The 19590-nt window shown below is 40.8% G+C and overlaps 1 protein-coding gene across 1 annotated transcript in view; it reads right to left on the reverse strand.

Annotated features, from left to right (window-relative positions):
* LOC124145198 (DNA mismatch repair protein Msh2-like) overlaps positions 1-19550 on the reverse strand; it is a 36769-nt gene extending 17219 nt beyond the window's left edge. Inside the window, exons 1-15 of the mRNA XM_048383633.1 lie at positions 19405-19550; positions 15750-15799; positions 14487-14522; positions 13498-13585; positions 12416-12561; positions 11487-11597; positions 9513-9599; positions 8445-8568; positions 7814-7900; positions 7187-7245; positions 6502-6622; positions 6266-6379; positions 4053-4189; positions 3754-3870; positions 2018-2132 (exon numbers count right to left, since the gene is read on the reverse strand). Coding sequence (XP_048239590.1) covers positions 2018-2132; positions 3754-3870; positions 4053-4189; positions 6266-6379; positions 6502-6622; positions 7187-7245; positions 7814-7900; positions 8445-8568; positions 9513-9599; positions 11487-11597; positions 12416-12561; positions 13498-13585; positions 14487-14522; positions 15750-15799; positions 19405-19438 — 1426 coding nt within the window. The 5' untranslated portion in view covers positions 19439-19550. The remainder of the gene's footprint in view (positions 1-2017; positions 2133-3753; positions 3871-4052; positions 4190-6265; positions 6380-6501; positions 6623-7186; positions 7246-7813; positions 7901-8444; positions 8569-9512; positions 9600-11486; positions 11598-12415; positions 12562-13497; positions 13586-14486; positions 14523-15749; positions 15800-19404) is intronic.
* Positions 19551-19590: the final 40 nt, after the last annotated feature.

Genomic DNA, 19590 nt, shown 5'->3' on the forward strand with positions numbered 1-19590 from the left:
TGAATCAATGTAGAGTAGATACAAAAGCAATGATGGACATGTCAAGCAAGACATAGAGAATCTCATCCAAGTGTCTTTTGATATCAAAAGACACGAGGTGCGATTTTTTTTATCATCCAACATCATTCTTTCAAATTTTTCAGTTTGTTTGTTTGTTTGTTGTTTAATGCCCGACTCAGCAATATTCCAGCTATATGACAGCAGTCTGTAAATAATCGAGTCTGCACTAGACAATCCAGTGATTGACATCATGAACATCGATCCACGCAAATTGGGATCGATGACATGCATCAACTAAGTCAGCAAGCCTGACCACCCGATCCTGTTAGCCGCCTTTTCCGACAAGCATAGTCGCCTTTTACGACAAGCACAATAAGCAGTGTCTTAGTACCGCTCACAGTTTCAGTAGCAGAGCCATTAGTGATGTCATTTGATTGGGACCTCACGGTAACAATGATGTCACAATGGTGTGCAAAGCATTGAGATGCAATATCATTGATGCGATATCTTGATCTCACCCAAGCGATATCTCCTGTGGGGCCAGTTTTGGACGATAAATGTTGCTGTTTACATGATGTATTTTGAGAGCTCATCACTAAGAGCATGCACTTATTTCACTTTGACAAACACCAGGCCTTTGCTTGATTCGTTGGATAATAGTGACAACACCAGCAGACATAAGTATTCACAGGTGAAGGAGGAACATATACACAAATAAATGAAGCAGGGTTTTACACGACGCACAGATGTTGAGATTGGATGCAAACAAAAATATATACTGCGTCCGGAGGGAAGCACAATAACAATCATTGTACCTACAGTGCATCAAGAGCAGTAATGACTGTCTGTCATTTCATCCATCAATCGTGACCACTGGACACAGACAGGACAATTGATTCATTCCAGGCTCTCAAGTAATTATGTATACATACAGACCCTCATACTGCCTGCAAGAACCCTTAAAATTAATCATTGAGGTCCCCTTGCACCCCCACTTTTGTAAGTCAAGGTAAAACCCTGGTGAAGTATTGACACAAGGTCACTGTGAACATGTCTGAACTCCTTTTTGTCGGCACAATTATTTGCAGAACAATTTCAATTTGCTTCCTTTAGGACACCAAAAGGCTCATCCTCTACATCTATGGGGCTCCCATATCAGTAAACGTACACCAATCCCTGGATCCATTCTCAGTATCCTACCCCTGGTTCTCGTGATCTCAAAATTCCCACCCTTGATTTTCATGAGCACATTTGATTTGCTATGCTACTCATTCTAATGGACCAATAAGAATGCGAGTTACAAACAAACCTGAATGATGGGTTGTGATATCAACAACATGGCAACATGAGTAACTTCCCTTACCCATCACCCATATTTGTTAATTTACAGGAAGCAGAGTTGTCCTTTCTGTTAAACTCTCAGCTTCTGTTAACTCTCTGTCATGTGTGACTATGAACAATCTCATTAAAATCAGATCTTAGTTCTCGCTACCGCTAAACAAAGATCTGAGGACATCCCATTATGGGTCATGTCAGACCGACCTTTCGCGGACTTTGACCGACCAATTGAATGACTGACAAGAAGTCGACATTAGCCAATCAGAAGGCAGCTTTCTCGTGCTTACGGAACTAATTTCAAATTGGCGACTACGCTTCGAAACATATTTTGACAAATTCTCGATTAAAAATTTGAAACCTCAATAAAAGAACATTCTTGAATGGCTAATAGATGGTCTAGATTGCATAGATTCAGTCGTTAAGCCCGCAACTATCGTTCGGAACACCCCGTGTTTAGAAATAACATTCCGACTCTCACTTTCATGATCTGGTAAGCGACGCTCTGATTGGTCGGATGAAAGGTTGTTCTGACATGAGCCCTAATGGGATGTCCTCAGATCTTTGCTTAGCAGAAGCGAGAACTAAGATCTGATTTTAATGAGATTAGACTATGAACAGATGGAAATGGCATAATCAGCTTTACAACAGGGCTTTTTCCTAACAAGAGAGAGTGACTGACCCGTGAGGTTCTCGTCGAAGTCAGGCTTGATCAGGTACTCATGATGCTCCACTTGCTGCAGGTCCAGCGTCGTCTCCACCATCTCCTGGAACTTGGAGAAGTCCATCAGCAGCTCCTGGTAAACACAGTGGAGTAACAGAAGATGAACACAAGGATAAACATGGGATAAACAGAAGATGAACACAAGGATAAACAGTGGAGAAACAGAAGATGAACACAAGGATAAACAGGGGATAAACAGAAGATGAACACAAGGATAAACAGTGGAGAAACAGAAGATGAACACAAGGATAAACAGGGGATAAACAGAAGATGAACACAAGGATAAACAGTGGAGAAACAGAAGATGAACACAAGGATAAACAGGGGATAAACAGAAGATGAACACAAGGATAAACAGTGGAGAAACAGAAGATGAACACAAGGATAAACAGTGGAGAAACAGAAGATGAACACAAGGATAAACAGGGGATAAACAGAAGATGAACACAAGGATAAACAGTGGAGAAACAGAAGATGAACACAAGGATAAACATGGGATAAACAGAAGATGAACACAAGGATAAACAGTGGAGAAACAGAAGATGAACACAAGGATAAACAGGGGATAAACAGAAGATGAACACAAGGATAAACAGTGGAGAAACAGAAGATGAACACAAGGATAAACAGGGGATAAACAGAAGATGAACACAAGGATAAACAGTAGATGAACACAAGGATAAACGGGATAAACAGTAGATGAACACAAGGATAAACGGGATAAACAGAAGATGAACACAAGGCTAAACAGGGGATAAACAGAAGATGAACACAAGGATAAACAGTGGAGAAACAGTAGATGAACACAAGGATAAACAGGGGATAAACAGAAGATGAACACAAGAATAAACAGTGGATAAACAGAAGATGAACACAAGGATAAACAGTGGAGAAACAGAAGATGAACACAAGGATAAACAGGGGATAAACAGAAGATGAACACAAGGATAAACAGTGGAGAAACAGAAGATGAACACAAGGATAAACAGGGGATAAACAGAAGATGAACACAAGGATAAACAGTAGATGAACACAAGGATAAACGGGATAAACAGTGGATGAACACAAGGATAAACGGGATAAACAGAAGATGAACACAAGGCTAAACAGGGGATAAACAGAAGATGAACACAAGGATAAACAGTGGAGAAACAGTAGATGAACACAAGGATAAACAGGGGATAAACAGAAGATGAACACAAGAATAAACAGTGGAGAAACAGAAGATGAACACAAGGATAAACAGGGGATAAACAGAAGATGAACACAAGGATAAACAGGGGATAAACAGAAGATGAACACAAGGACAAACAGGGGATAAACAAAAGATGAACACAAGGATAAACGGGATAAACAGAAGATGAACACAAGGATAAACAGGGGATAAACAGAAGATGAACACAAGGATAAACAGGGGATAAACAAAAGATGAACACAAGGATAAACAGGGGATAAACAAAAGATGAGCACAGTGGACAAAAAGTAGAGATAAACACGAACAAACACAGTGGATAAACAGAAGATAAACAGTGCAGATAAACACAAGGATATACAAGGAATAAACAGTGGATATACATAAAATAAACAGTGGCTAAACGGACGAGATCAGCAGCAAACAGTACAGAGGACAAACAGAGGAGAAACAGCAGATAAACACAGGTAATAAACACAAGGTATAAACATATTGTTCTGACCTTGAGGGGGTTAGTGAAGAGCTCCATGAGGAGTGGCTGATGAGTGCCGGAGTGCCGTTCCAACGTCTCCAGCAACTGCGGCATCTTATCCACTGCCTGGTACACTCGGTAGCAGTCCTACACAGACAGGGAATGTTCCACTTGCGTCTACTTATATACATTCACAGTCAGCATGTCAACTTGAACACTGCTTTAAAGGGCAAGTTAAGTAAACATAATACTTTGCAGTTTTTAATATCATAGGAAATACCTGCTGGACAAGTAACAACTGTACTAGCCAAGTGTGTCATGTTGTATACCTGTAGTGATGCCTTCTGACGTTGGAACTTCTTGGCAAGACGCTGGAAGTCCGGGATGCGACGGAGCTGATCTTCCTGCAGCGTCTGGCGCAGCTCCGCATCCTCAACAACAGCCTCCACCACATTGAGACGCTCTTCTGTTGGGGGACAACACCAGCGGTCAGATAAAGCATAAATAAACCCCGTCCCACTCAACTGTATTTGCATTTCTGTGATTCTCAAAAGTCTTCTCGGGACATAGGATATTGCAGACACATACTTAATTTTCTTGCTTAAAATGATATAAGATGACCTCCCCTTCAATTAATTAAGCATAAAGGTAATAAACCTTGTTTCTCTGCACAGTACAGTTGCCAGTGAAACCGTCTGTATCAACATATTTTTGAAACATTTTTTTTTAGAGTAAAAACCTCATTTATACTAATCCTGACCCATACTAATTGCTTATCTCTTTTCCTGGATGGTAGTGGAAACTTCCTGTGCTGTGTTCCTGGAGAACACAAAACACCTTACTTAAATGCACCACTGTTATGCCCGGACACACGGGAACCATGTGACCAACCCGTCTGACTCATCACTCTCTTGGGGCGGTCGGGTAGCCTAGTGGTTAAAGTGGTCGCTCGTCACGCCGAAGACCCAGGTTCGATTCCCGACATGGATACAATGTGTGAAGCCCATTTCCGGTGTCCCCCACCGTGATATTGCTGGAATATTGCTAAAAGCGGCATAAAACCATACTCACTCACTCATCACTCTCTTTCTTCCTATTCTACTTTCAGGGAGAGTAGGGATGGGAGAGCTGGGCGGGTGCTTTAGTGTATGAGTCAGGACAAATATAAAGTTGTAGGATCTCTATGGAGCTATCACTGCAGGAACCTTGGTATGTTTCTCTTCATTGGTTGCAGTTAAGGCAGACATGGTAAGTGCTGAAAGTTCCTGATGTAGAGCGCTTGCAGTTTCTTGAGCTGCTTAGATGACACCAAAAATCCAATCCTTGTGGTGAAGTAGTGATTTTTTCTCACAAATCTGGACAAATCTTCCTAGTGGATCTACGTAGGGCTAAGAAAATTGTTTTAACTGCTCTGGTTGAGTAGCCTCGTCTAGTGAGATTGGCTGGAAATAGGTCCCCCGATGGGCAACCTCCTTCCCCTGTTGCCAGTTGGAATGCTTCTGGATGACTGGATGTAGCATCCATTCTGCTGGTAACCGTATGGAGAGCCTTGACAGAGCATCTGCCAAGACATTGGATGCTCATGGAATGTGTCCTGCTTTGTTCCTAAGATTCAGACTGTTAACTTGTACACTTTAACCTCAGAAGGGTTGCCGACCGAGTCGTGCCTTGGGGGTCTATGTAAAAGGCTACAGTTGAGTTGTTTAATCTTATCATCAGATTCTCAACTGTGGCACCCAATGAGAGGATTACTGCTTTTCTTCTGTGGACCACAGCCCTGATGCTACTTCCGAGTCAAGGTGAGTGACCCATCCTTGGAGTGAGGTGTCTACAAATAGCTCTTGTAATCCGGCTTGTTTAAGTACGTACCTCCGCAACATTCATCCTGATCTTCCACCACTGGAGATGTTTCTTCAGGTGTTGTGGAAGTCAAAAGATCTAACAACGATTGAGGAATCTTTGTATGGGGCGTACTGTACTGTCAGAGCTTGGACAGAAGTGAGTAGAGGTGAGAGCCATTGTGAAGGCATGCGTTCAACTGTCTCTCAGAGAGCGTAAATCGTTAAAAAAATAATCGAGGAATACGACGAATGAATGGTTGACAATGGTAATCCAAACCCTAAAAGTTATGTATGGATAATATTAACAGGACGGTTCAGATTAGAAGCACATAAAAACATTTCCCAACTGGCTTGATGTGAAAATACAAGAGTGATGAGTCAGACAGGTTGGTCATGTGGTTCTGGCGAGCCTGTGTGTGAGACGGGTGTGTTTGGGTGAGATATGTTCTGTTCTTGGGGAACAGCACAGGAAGTTTCACCTACCATTTTGGGAAAAAGAAGAGATAAGCAATTAGAATATGTCAAGATAAGGTAAAAATCACTGTTTATCCGGATGATACTGTTGCACATGAAATCAATCATTTCAATGTATTTTTTTATCATATATAATTGCTAACTCCCTTTGATAATGGTCAGATGTTTTCTGGAATAACGTGGTCCATACTAACAGGGTCTGCACTAACAAGGTGCAACTCTATTACCTATCCTGTTGACATCGATGAGGGGCTGCTTGACCCACTGCCCCAAGAGACGCTGACCCTGGGCTGTCCGACACTTGTTGAGCAAACCCAGCACGCTCTGGTTCTTGTTGCCACCTGCAAGGTCAAGGTCATCACCACTTGAGGAAAACAGTACGCATTTTTAATTTTAAATGATGACTGCAATTTTATTTACCAAAGAACAATTTGATGTGTGTTCAACTGGTCGTGACTCTCACCTTCATTGGGACTGGGAGTCAGGTTAAGAGCCCTAACGGCTGCTGCGTCCAGTCTCATGTACTGACCCAACTCAAAACTCCCCACAGTGTACTGGCCGAAGTTGCCCTCGTCAGACAGCAGCTGAAACAAAATGGTACAGGGAAAAAGATTAGCAATAGTGAGTGAGTGAGTGGGTTTAACGCCGCTTTTAACAGTATTCCAGTTATATCGGGGCGTGTCAGTGGGAGGAAAGCCCGAAGTGATGCAGGTCTCAGACGTTTACCACTTCGGTGAAACCCACGAGCACTGGTATGGTGCTGACAAACCTAGAAACATAATTGGGGCGAACCGGGATTCGAACCCACAATCATAGGTTTCTGGCATGCCCAAGGGACGCAACTCTGCACAGCGAATCGCGGCACCTTAGACGACTGGGCCACCCGTGCCCCCAGATTAATATTTTGTTTAATGGACACAAGACAAGTGTCATCATAATTTTGAGTTGCCACAATTAGAATCCCCTTGCCAACCATCCCAGATTGCTGTTTACTCTCAATTCAAATCTTTGGATGGCTCTATCTGACATAATGAAAACAAACTATTTGTTTGGGACTTTTCGTGTTGATATAGACAGAATTAACAGAAGAATTGTGTCTAGAATTGTGGCAACAGAGACCCTGTGTGGAGTAAGGTGACTCAACTGACCTCGAGGTACCGTATGACGGCAGAGAGGGCTGCAGTACCATGTGTCTTGTCCAGCTCATCTGCACAGCAAAACAAACATCTCAGTCATAGCTTCCACATTTTTCTAAAAGCATTCCTTAAGAAACAGTTCGAAAAGTTATTCATCTGTTATACGATAGCTATGCGATAAATCGCAAAGAACAATGAAGTGTGGTTTATTTCACAATAAAACATTGTTCTATCATGATGTCATGTCTGGACGATTTGAACATGCGCTCGCAACTTGATGACGTGATGGCTGCGCCACTCATAGTTTATTCTCCCTGCAGTGTTTTATTGTACGATAAACAACTCCCACTCGTTGTTTATTTCTTAATTAAGAAGTCAGTTTGTATAAATAAAATTTGCTATCAGAGATAGAAAAAGGGAGTGTTAGAGCAGATAGTCTGCCAAATATGAATTTGTCACAGTTAACATCATCATCCTAAGTCACCTGAAGAGAATTCACACAAATGTTGACTCTAAAACAGTTGTATCTGTCTAACACTAGTAGGACTTATGGAGAGTAGAGCTGTTAGCTGTCTAACACTAGTAGGACTTACTGAGAGTAGGTAGTGCTGTTAGCTGTCTAATACTAGGGAGACTTACTGAGAGTAGAGCTGTTAGGCTGGTCTCCCTTTTTGACCTTCAGGAGTCGGTTCAAGTCCTGTACAATGTCCTTGCTAGAGAAGTCCGCTGCAGAGGGAGAGTTTAGGTCAACAGTGATATCTCCATCTGTCACAACTCATCATAACATGTAGCCATCTGATTGGCTTATCACCTTCAAGTAGGCTACTCGGTCAGTTAGGTCATCATGATGTCATAGTTTAATGACGACCTTAAAGTGAGGGTTCTTCAGACAATTAGCTGTCAGCTTTCTAATACGATTTGGCTTCATTCTTCTACCAACTCTATTCGGAAAATTGAAAAAATGAAAACCCACACAAAACACAAGTGTTCCATCGATGACACCCCCTTTTGGATGTAGATGCCATGGCGCTCAGAAAAGACAGGGTGCAGGAAACATACGCAACAATATAACGGCGCCACAGTACTTTTTACTTTCGGAAATTGTCCTTTTAGTTAATTTTCAAGATACAGGCTGATTGAAAGGTTCACCTGTCTTCAGGCAGAGAGGTATCATATCGGAGTAAAAGATCTGATTTTAATGAAATTTGGTCCCCGCATGGGATCACATCAAGACATGACCTCTCTATCATCACTCCTGCAGTACACTCACCTCTCTTCCTCTCTGTGATGAGCAGCCCGCTGCGCTCAAGGACCTGTCTCACTCGGCCTGCATCCCCAGTTGTCTCCCCTGACATCAACACACACTCCTTTGGGCCCAGTTGAACAATCAGTGCCTGCATCACATCACATTGCAATTCAGTTGGCAGGGGATCTTATAACATTGACGACTCACTATATATTAAGGACTCATGAGAGTCACAACTTTTTCATCGATAACTAAAAAAAGTTCAAATGCAAATATTTGTGTCAAGTCCTGAACACTACACAATTATTTGATGATGGCCAAATGTTTTCAAATTTCTTTGAATTTCATTCACTTTCACACTGGGAAGTTTTTCATGGTTTATGACTTTCTTTGTAGTTTATCACACAATTTTCAAGATCAATGACAGTCATTTTTAAAAATCTTGCATCAATAAGGCTTAAAAAAGTATAAGAATTGGTTCTCAGGAAATGATTTTAAAAAATATAGTGAAGACAGGCGGTGTTTTTTTTCTTTTTCTTTTTGCGTGTTCAAACGGGTATGTAACTAGATAAACAGTTGTGTACCATCAACCTGGGAAAGGGCCTCCCAACATACACAAGCATACAAACTTCCATTGCCGCCATGACCATAACACAAGATGCGCAGTAAAGCAGTATGCATGTAATCGGAAGTAACTGCATGCTATATTGGATCACATTTTTTTTAAGTATTCAAATTTAAAATTTTTTTTTTTTGAAAATGGAAATAAAAACGACACAAGCGGCAGACTTTATGATGATGCAGGCAGTGCCTGAGAACCAAGACTATTATTTTTTTAGCCTAATGATTAAAAACATATTTTGTCAACAGAAGATTGCTGTATAATGTGAACGATTAAATACAGTCACTCTGGTGCAGCAAAGTATTTAGGAAGGAGCCTAATCCTAAACAGAAGCACATATATCACATCTCTCCTCTTTTCAACTGTCATTTATTTCATTGTGAATTAGCCCAGTGTTTCAAATCTATACGAACTCTGTCATCCTGTGACTGACAGACAATACCCTGGGGTATACCAATTACATTACTCACCTCAAGATTTGAAAACTGGTCATTGTCGGAAAACTCGCTGACAGTGAACTTCCTCTGAGTGACATCAGTGAAGCCAACGCCTACGACCTGTCACATAGTAACCGTGGTAACACTTTGACCTCTCCTATTCACAAATCATCATTTCAAATCAATGTGGGATAAAATAAAATGTTCACATCATGTCAGCCCAAAGCAAGGTAGGGTTATCTCTGTAGTGAGTTGAGTATAACGCCACTATCAACAGTATTCCAGTTAAATCGCGGCGTGTCAGCTTAATGTGGGAGGAAAGCCTGAATTGATGCAGGTCTCAGATGTTTACCACTTCGGTGAAACCTATGAGCACTGGTATGGTGCTGACAAACCTAGAAACATAATTAGAACCCACAATCATAGGTTTCTGGAGTGCCCAAGGGACGCAACTCTGCACAGCAAATCCCGGCGCCTTAGACGACTGGGCCACCTGTGCCCCTGGTTATCTCTGTAAGACTTAATGTGGATTTCAAACATTTTACAGCGAGTTTTAACACTCTAGACTCCTTGCCCTCAATAAGAAAAACTTTCTCAATCCTATACATCTAACACAATTATCTAGGTACATTAGTGTCCAGGAAGACTACAGTTGTCACTGTTTCACCTGGGTTGTTTACTATTGTCTCAAGTTACACAAAAGGAGCATTCATAACTCTGTTACGTTGTAATCCTCGATGCTTGTTTCAGAATTACTAATGGGCCTTAACTCTGTTAAGTTGTAATTCTAGATGCTTGTTTCAGAATTACTAATGGGCCTTAACTCTGTTAAGTTGTAATCCTCGATGCTTGTTTCAGAATTACTAATGGGCCTTAACTCTGTTAAGTTTTAATCCTCGATGCTTGTTTCAGAATTACTAATGGGCCTTTACTCTGTAAGTTATAATCCTCGATGCTTGTTTTTTAATTACTAAAGGGCCATAACTCTGTTTAGTTATAATCCTCGATGCTTGTTTTGGAATTACTAAAGGGACATTACTCTGTAAACTTGTAATTCTAGATGCTTGTTTTGGAATTACTAATGAAATATGTCACCCTTGTATCAGTGGTACTTTGGAGTACACTCCATAATGTAAAACAATATGTAATCTCACTGTCAGCTTCCCACACAAACATGCCCCCTTGCTGTGGGATGGACAGAAGGATGAACAGACAGAGCAAAAACCTGTATCCCCATCCACTTCACAGCGGCGAAGATCCGGGGTAGAATAGGTCTTCAGCAACCCATGCTTTCCGTAAGAGGCGACTAACGGGATCGGGTGGTCAGGCTCACTGACTTGGTTAATGCATGTCATCCATCCCAATTGAGTGGATCGATGCTTATGATATTAATCACTGGATTGTCTGGTCCAGACTTGATTATTTATAGACCGCCGTCATATAGCTGGAAGATTGCTGAGTGCGGTGTTAAACAACAACAAACCAACCAATCATGGCGGTGGAAACATTCCAACCTGTAAAAGGTAGGGATAGGTTTTCATGTGATGATACGATACCCAATACAGTTTTTTCCGGTATTGATACAAGACGATACAGTTGCTAAAATAAATAACTTACTATTTGTTTAATGATACCCAGCATTTTTGTCAATCAATTATCGTGAAATGTGTTGCGATTAGGGTTTCAGGTTCACTACTAAAAATAGTCACTACGAGCATGTGTCTACAGCTAGCTTTACCTTTTGAACCTATTGTCAAGACGTCTTCACGCGATTGGAAGTAAATAAGTGTATCGCGAAATGTATTGAATCATGACCTATGTATCATGATATGTTTGCACTATGACCTTGCTCTATCATTTCAGCCCTAGTAACCAGGGCCCTGTTCCACAAAGCGATCTTAGCGCTAAGTCAATCGCAACTCCCTTTCTTTAACACTGACTTACGACAGTCAAAGCGCTAAGATCGCTTAGTGGAACGGGGTCCTGAACTGAGGAAGTTCTTCTCACCCGCTGTCCATTGTCTGTTCCCAGCTTCACACCCACGACGCCCGACGAGGCTGACATCTCCGTGTTGCCAAACAAGATGTCCTCAAACTGTGTCAGGTTACCTGGAGATGCCTGGAACACAAACACGCTGTCAGCCTCAAATAGATGACAGTTGTCTAACAGGGTTGGAAAAATATCTTCCGTCAATGTTAGTCACTGACTTTTGATTGTCTTTTTTTATATGTTTTAGTGAGTGAGTATGGTTTTACGCCGCTTTTAGCAATATTCCAGCAATATCACAGTGGGGGACACCAGAAATGGGTATCACACATTGTACCCATGTCGGGAATCGAACCTGGGTCTTCGGCCCGACAAGCGAACGCTTTAACCACTAGGCTACCCGACCCCCCTGCTGTGTCAAGGTTATCTCTCACAGATTTCCATTTGACCAAATGTTGTAACACCAACACATACTTGGCCGTGTCCATAGGAGCAGCTCATTAGTATTTTGGCCATCTTTTCTCACTGTACCAACCTGATTTCTTGACTGTTTGAACCACTACCACATCCATTTTGATCATTCTTGACTAAATGACCAAAAAATGAAAACAGATGCAAGATAAACAGAGTACATCAACTGGGATGCAGAAAAATGTACGCAGTTTTAGGAATGAATGCTGCTATTTCGTACCACTTAAAATAACATACTTAATCATGTAAAAAACACAGTAAACAGTTGACTTCTGATTCACTTGTAAATTTGATTCAAACAATATCTAATATAACGAACGGCCTCTGGGTATCTGTCAGTTGTTGGCTTTTATAAGTTTTTACATGACTCTAGGACCCCCATTTTGTCAGTTTGGACCCCCCCAAAGTAAAGGCTTTGAGTCCATTGGACCCCCAAACTACACAACCGAGGTAACTCCATGCAAGACAATGATTCTCACCTTGAAGGCAAGGGACCAGTCATTGTTCTTGGAGGCTCCCTTATTGCAGTACACCTCCACTCGGTACTGCCGGACAAGCAGCAGGTCGCGCACCAGCGACTCAAAGTTCATCTTGCTGAGGACCACTGACTCCACCTTGTTAGACCCTGAAACAAGTTACAGCTTATCACACCACTCCAGTTCCTACAACATGGCGAGGAACAGTTACAGGTTATCACACCACTCCAGTCTCTAAAACATGGTGAGGAACAGTTACAGGTTATCACACTACTCCAGTCCCTACGACATGGCGAGGAACAGTTACAGGTTATCACACCACTCCAGTCCCTACAACATGGCGAGGAACAGTTACAGGTTATCACACCACTCCAGGTTATCACACTACTCCAGTCCCTACAACATGGCGAGGAACAGTTACAGGTTATCACACCACTCCAGGTTATCACACTACTCCAGTCCCTACGACATGGAGAGGAACAGTAACAGGTTATCACACCACTCCAGTCCCTACAACATGGCCCGGAAATGTTACAAGTGATCATTCAACTCCCTACAACTATGAGATCAACTTCAGAGTGGTGCAGCTGCCACTATGTCCCTACATCTGAACAGGGCTGTATCCACACATCACAAGTCCTTGTTACTGTAACCAGCTGATTGTAGAATCCTGTATGGTCAGGGGTCTGATATCATTGACCACTAGCCGGAGTCTAATGCTTAAGGGTATCCCGATGTCAAATAGAATTTCAGGCTTTATAGGGGCTGTCCCAATACATGTTTATATGTTATCAAGATCCGGCTGAAAACTGTTTTAGAATATAGTCAAAACATCAGTTAAAAGGTTTCATATCTTATTAATGGATAGTGTTGGCGGACATATACTAAGATGCCCTAAATTAAGAAAAAAAAAAAAGAAAAAAAAAAAAGAAAAAAAAAAGATGCCCTCAATTTAGGATGTTTCTGTTCTTATTCATTAATTGACGACCAGTTGCTTTACAACCAGCTTGTTTTCATGTGTAGTTCTGGTCAGTTGTGTTCTGGTAGAGCGCAGGTATTTACTGTTGAATATTGAACTCACTCACCTGTCCCCAGGTGCTTAACGACCCCAGTAGTCTTGTACACATCCTTGGCAACAAACAGGGCATCCTGGCCATGGACAGTGTAATATTCCTGGAAAATACAGCAGAAATTGGAAATTAAGGCTAGCCTGACATCCTGTGGCTAGTAAACTAGCTGTGGTATCCATACTCTGTGCTGCTATTAAAGGATCTTGATATTGACTTGTCGATGTGGAGCTGTGTAAACAATGGTAAAGGCAAGTGAATATCAAAATCTGGTTTTAGGGAGCAGTACTGGAATATGGTTACCACAGTGACTAGAAAACATTTCAATCATTAGCGCAATGTTTATTTAGCTCTTCAGGGACAATGATATGGGTGCTGCTATTCAATGGAGTTGTTAATGATTCGGTTAAAAGCTTGTTAGATGAACTGACTGACATTCACAACGAAACAGTTTGGGCTTGTCCATGTTGATGAGGGCAGTATATGTACAACACTGCGTACATGGCATAATAATGAAGTCGGTCACAGCATGGCGCAATCTCATCACATCAGATCTTGGTGCTTGCTACCACTACACAAAGATCTGAGGACATCCCATTACTGGTCACGTAAGATCTGATTTTTATAAGAGATTTGGAAAGACCGCTTCTTTGGTCTCATGGTCGAGCATCTGCCCGGAGAAGAGAGCGAGGATTCGGGGCCCCCCACCCCCACACACACACCCGGCCGGTGGTACATGAAGGTGGTACGTGTTGTTACCCTGTACTTGAAGTCAGTATGCCGTACTGTGTCTGAGTGGGGTATGCGTGTTAAACTTTGGCATTAGTCTGGACTAGTACAAGCAGCCATACACACACTCATATGTGCATGCTTGTCGCTATATCCATTGAACCCCATTTCACCTCACCTCAAGACTTAGGGCCGAATATCGACCTCCGAGTAGGTCTACAAGGCCTGCACAATTTCTGTACAAACTAAGACTAATCATACTGAGCCACTGTACTTACTGTCCTGTCAAACACACGCAAGGTGGTGCTGGATTTCTGGAAATGTAAAGAATATACTTATCTTCTGCAACAAGAACTGGACACATATATTACACCTGTGGAAATTCTGTAAATCCTGAAATCCAATCACTGTCTAAAATTTACAATAGAAACTGTGTCTGACTGTAATAAGAACAAAATAGACACTGTAGCTCACCTGGGTATGTACATAACTGTTTAACATTTCTTAGCTCACCTGGGTATGTAGACAACTGTTTAACATGTCAAAAGACAGTATCTCAGTTAATATTGCCCTCAGTCTTGCTATATAATATGAAACAAGTCACAATGTTTCGAAATCTGCAAGTATTAATTTGCTATTGTATAACATTGTAGTAATGTACCACAGTTAAATCTACTTTGTAAACACAAAATTTCGACTCTGGGCCTTGCATACGTTCCATGAGAACCCTTTTTTTCTAATGTCAAACAATGTTTCCAATTGCTTAAGACAAAAACTAAATCTAAATGATCTAAATAAAATAATATGGTGTTATCATAAGAGCAAGCATGTAAGCCAAAGGTTAGATTGTCTGGCAATGCATTTTGAGAGAATTCAACAGCATTACACTTCATTGTGAGCAGAAATGGCTGAGCAGTGGCCATAAATAGTTCTTGAATATAACTTCAGTGGCGGCCATGTTGAAAATATTATTTGAATCCCTTGAACAAATTCAGGTGTCATCATTGGTCGGAACAAGGATGTAAAGTTTCAGGTCATTAGCCCAGTGGTTTCTGAGGAGGAGACGTGTACAGATGGCGTTGATGATGCAGGTCAATCAGGCCATAAAACAACAAATACAACTTTCAGTTTGGTGAGTTAAACATGCTAAAAATATTTCCAAATAGGATCTAATTTACTACAAATTACAAAGGCTAATTTCATCAGTTCGCATGTGAAATCATTGTCATGGTTATAGTATAAGCCATAATCATGATAATGTACTTCAGAAGATTTCAATTCTCTTCCCCATGCTCCCTGGTCCGCCATTATAAACTCATACTCAGAAAATGATTACCAAGCAAGTTGTTTATGGTCACGTTTCCACCTTCCTTTCCTTAGATGATTTACCACAAATAAAAAATTTGAAACCACTTCGCAAACATGTTAAGTATCAGAGATTTATACAATACTACAGTCACTTCTAAAGGGTAACCATGGTTACAGCAGTTACATCTGATCTGTATCTCCATGGCAAGTGGGCAACATGACATGTGACCTACCTCTGGCAGACCCCTGAAGAAGGACAGGAAGCCTTGCTCCTGTGCTGTGTCTGGAATAGGAATGCAGGGTTTACATCAGAGAAGCATCTCAGAACAAAACAGCTTCTCAAACTGGTAATAGGTGAGGTGAGGTGAAATTGGGTTTAACGTCGCGTCCAAGATTATTGCACTTATATAGCGACGTGCATGCACGTGTATGTGTGTGTGTGGCCGCTTGTTCTAGTCCGGACTGATGCCGATTTTTAGTGCTAGCTCACATGCCATAGTTTAACATGAATACCCCACTCAGACACAGTGTACTGACTCCGAGCCGACCAGTCCTTGTTTTAGCCCCTTAATGCCAAGCGCCAGACAGGGTAACAACAAGTACAATCTTTTAATGTCTTGTGGTATGACGCAGCCGGGGGTCGAACCCCGAACCTTCCGCTCTCCGGGCGGACGCTCTACCACAAGACCATGGAGGCGGTCGTAAACTGGTAATAGAGAAAATGGCAGCATGCATAAATGTCCCAGACAATTTGGAGAAAATGGCCCCAGATCATAGAAATCGATAGTCGTTTACTAAATAAAGATAAATTATCAATCAATATTGGAGATAAGTAACCCTGAGCAAATATGCAAAACAGAGTCTGAAAAGAAACCAACACATTTCACTCCACTGGTGAGTGGAGGCACATTTATGCATGGATTACTTTGTGGACATTTGAGATAAAACAAAAACAGTTACCGTATTGGACGTAATAAGCGCCCACGGCGGTATTTGCTAATATATTGGCCAGTGAACAATCCCAATTAGCACCCCTTCCGATTGATCAATGTTCACAAGACATATTTATTCGCGTACAATACGCACTCGTGTGTTATATGCACCCTTAATTATGGGCAATTAAATTCTAGAAAAATATATCTGTCGTACATAAACATTTCAGGCTGTCAGCATAAATCACGAAATTTATCTTTCTAATATGTTTTTTAACCAAAATAATTTTCTAATAAGAGCCCCCCTATTTCTAATTTTGAGAGCGCTCTGGGCGCTTATTACGTCGAATACGGTACTTTCCATCTTCAGCAATTGACATTATTGACAATAACAAGTCTTTTTTGGTAAATGTAAACCGTATTTCATCAAAATAGATTATGTAAGGTATTATCGAAGACACAGTTTTTATATAGATAATTGTTAATATTTCTTCCCATCGACGATAATTCAATAATAATGAAAATGGCACAACCCATAGTCAAAAGGGGAAAAAAAAAGAATCATAATGGCCACCACTAAAAAGTCAAAAGGCCCACACAGAAATAAAAAGTCTACAAACTTAATAATATAATAGTGTCAAAAATAAAAATAATGTAAAGTTTCCTTGTTAGGATCAAAGTTCATTCATGTTTTCACAAATGGTACACTAGTCAGGACAGACATCAAAGTAGTTGGTGAGATTGGTTAAAACAAGGGAACTCTACTGGAAGATATCACATTGTAATGACAACCTGTAACATGCACACCCCAGCAAAAACACTGACATTGGGACAATGATGGTTAAAGGTTGATATGCTGTTACATATAGCTGGAATATTGCTGAGTGCGGTGTTAAACAACAAACCAACCAACCAACCAGCATGTATTGGGCAACCATAGTGCCAACATTGAATACATGTATTCACTCCATTAATTTTATTTTCATATTTTATTTAATAATACTTTTAAAACATGTTAGTGCCTTATTTTTGTATCTCTTGCCTTAGAGAAAGGTATAGTTAAGCTTTTCAAACTTTAAACTTTTCCTTAACTGCCCAATTTCATCTCTAAAACATCCACAAACTGGCTTAAAGTTGGCTTCTTACAGCTACCTCGCAGCAACACCATTGTTTATCTAGATTTCTGTTCTGTATGCAAATCCTAATTAAGTGGATTAAAAAATGTAATTGCAACAAGCTATACGTGACTGAAAACAATTATCTCATAGATTTACTGATGCCTTTGTAGAGATATAATATCACCATAAAATGCAATAAAGTCAACATGATTATTATTATTATCATTGCCATTCTGACTTTTTGTTGTGGCCATTTTGACTTTTTTGTGTGGTCATCTTGACTATTGAGGCCGTTCTAACATGAGGCCTGTGAGGATCAGTGATGGCAGTGTTTGTTTGTTTTGTTGTTTAGCACCGCACTCAGCAATATTCTAGCTATATGATGGCGGTCTGTAAATAATCGAACCTGGACCAGACAATCCAGTGATTGACATCATGAGCATCAATCCACGCCATTGGGATACGATGACATGCATCAACCAAGTCGACGAGGATGACCACCCGATCCCGTTATTTGCCTCTTACAACAAGCTTAGTCGCCTTTTACGGCAAGCATGGGTTGCTGAAGACTAAGACTTAGTGGCAGTCCACAACTACTGCTACCATGATAGAGGAGACTGGCCAGGTTGACACTTAAGACCTACACAATTCCCACCCAGAAGATGTTGAGATACCAGAAAATCATCTTGAAAGGTAATTTAATATACAACTTAAGACAGTCAATATTAACTGAAAGGAAGTTTATATGTAAATGATATGAACGTTGTAATATCTATTGGTTCAAACTTATTGTCACATGTGTCATAAATTTGTATATGAGAATTTGTTTTTTTATTCAGATCCATTGAAGACGACAGCATCCATAAGCCTGATAACATGGACATTGATACTGATGTGAACACAAGTCCAACACAGGCTGATGGTACAAAAAGGAAAGTTGAGGTCATACATTCGACCGTGTGCGAAATACGCATCAGTCGGAAAGCGCACGTTAAATCTCCAAAGTAAGTTAGTAAGTAAGCATACATTCGCAACTCTGACAGAAAAAGGACAGCTGTTCCAGTTTGGGGAACTGCATGTGTGGCTGGGCAGATGACAGTTTCATGACTACATGGACCACTGCGTTAGGAAGAGTTGGAAATGGATTTGGAAACCATGTGACATTGCAACATGCCAGGATATCCTTTCATTAAGTAAACTAAATGTCAAAACATTGTTTCTCCAATATTTGGGGCCATTTTCTTCTGCATCCTTCTCATATAGGCTATGACATTTTGTTTCCAACTTCCCATGCTTCGCTTTCCCAAACATCCAACTATTTCTCAAAAGCAAACGCAATACGGACTAGATATCTAAATCGGAAACATCTACTGCAATATTTGCTGTTAGAACACTTGTCAGGAAAGTATTCTGGCATATAACTACCATATGTGATTGGCTTAGTTATGCTCAGGTATATTTATATTTATATTTAATAATATCAGCTGTTTTTCCTCTCAATTTTCGAGGGGACGTGCTCACATATAGAAGTTTAACTTGACGACAGTCAATCATGATCTCAATGTGACATGAGTGGAAACCGCTAGTTCATGTGCAGTGAACATATATAAACAAGTATCACTACTAGGTCCATACCACTAAAATTACTTGTGTCACTGGCTATCATGCAGCATATAGATCTAGGCCTAGAGGCCTAAAATGATTCTGGTAGTTGTATGGCTATTCTATTTGACATAACAACAAAAATCACAATGGTAAACTAAGCTGTGGACACTTTTTCAAGCTTAGCAATAAAAACATTTGACTGACATTCTCATAAATGACAATATTTCACCAACCTAACTGTAATTCTTGTTTCGGTAGCAAAGCCATGATGTTGACATGCGCGGGAAATCTCGCGCGAAATGATGTCACATTAAAATCCGGGAAACTATAAAATTAGTGCATCACAAGAACATTAATTCTTTTACAACTTTAGTCAGGCGATAGTCAGGGGAGAAGGTATTCCATACTATATTTTTGGG

Source organism: Haliotis rufescens, unplaced genomic scaffold (genome assembly GCF_023055435.1).
Source record: "Haliotis rufescens isolate VD_foot unplaced genomic scaffold, xgHalRufe1.0.p SCAF_5, whole genome shotgun sequence".
Lineage (NCBI taxonomy): Eukaryota > Metazoa > Mollusca > Gastropoda > Lepetellida > Haliotidae > Haliotis > Haliotis rufescens.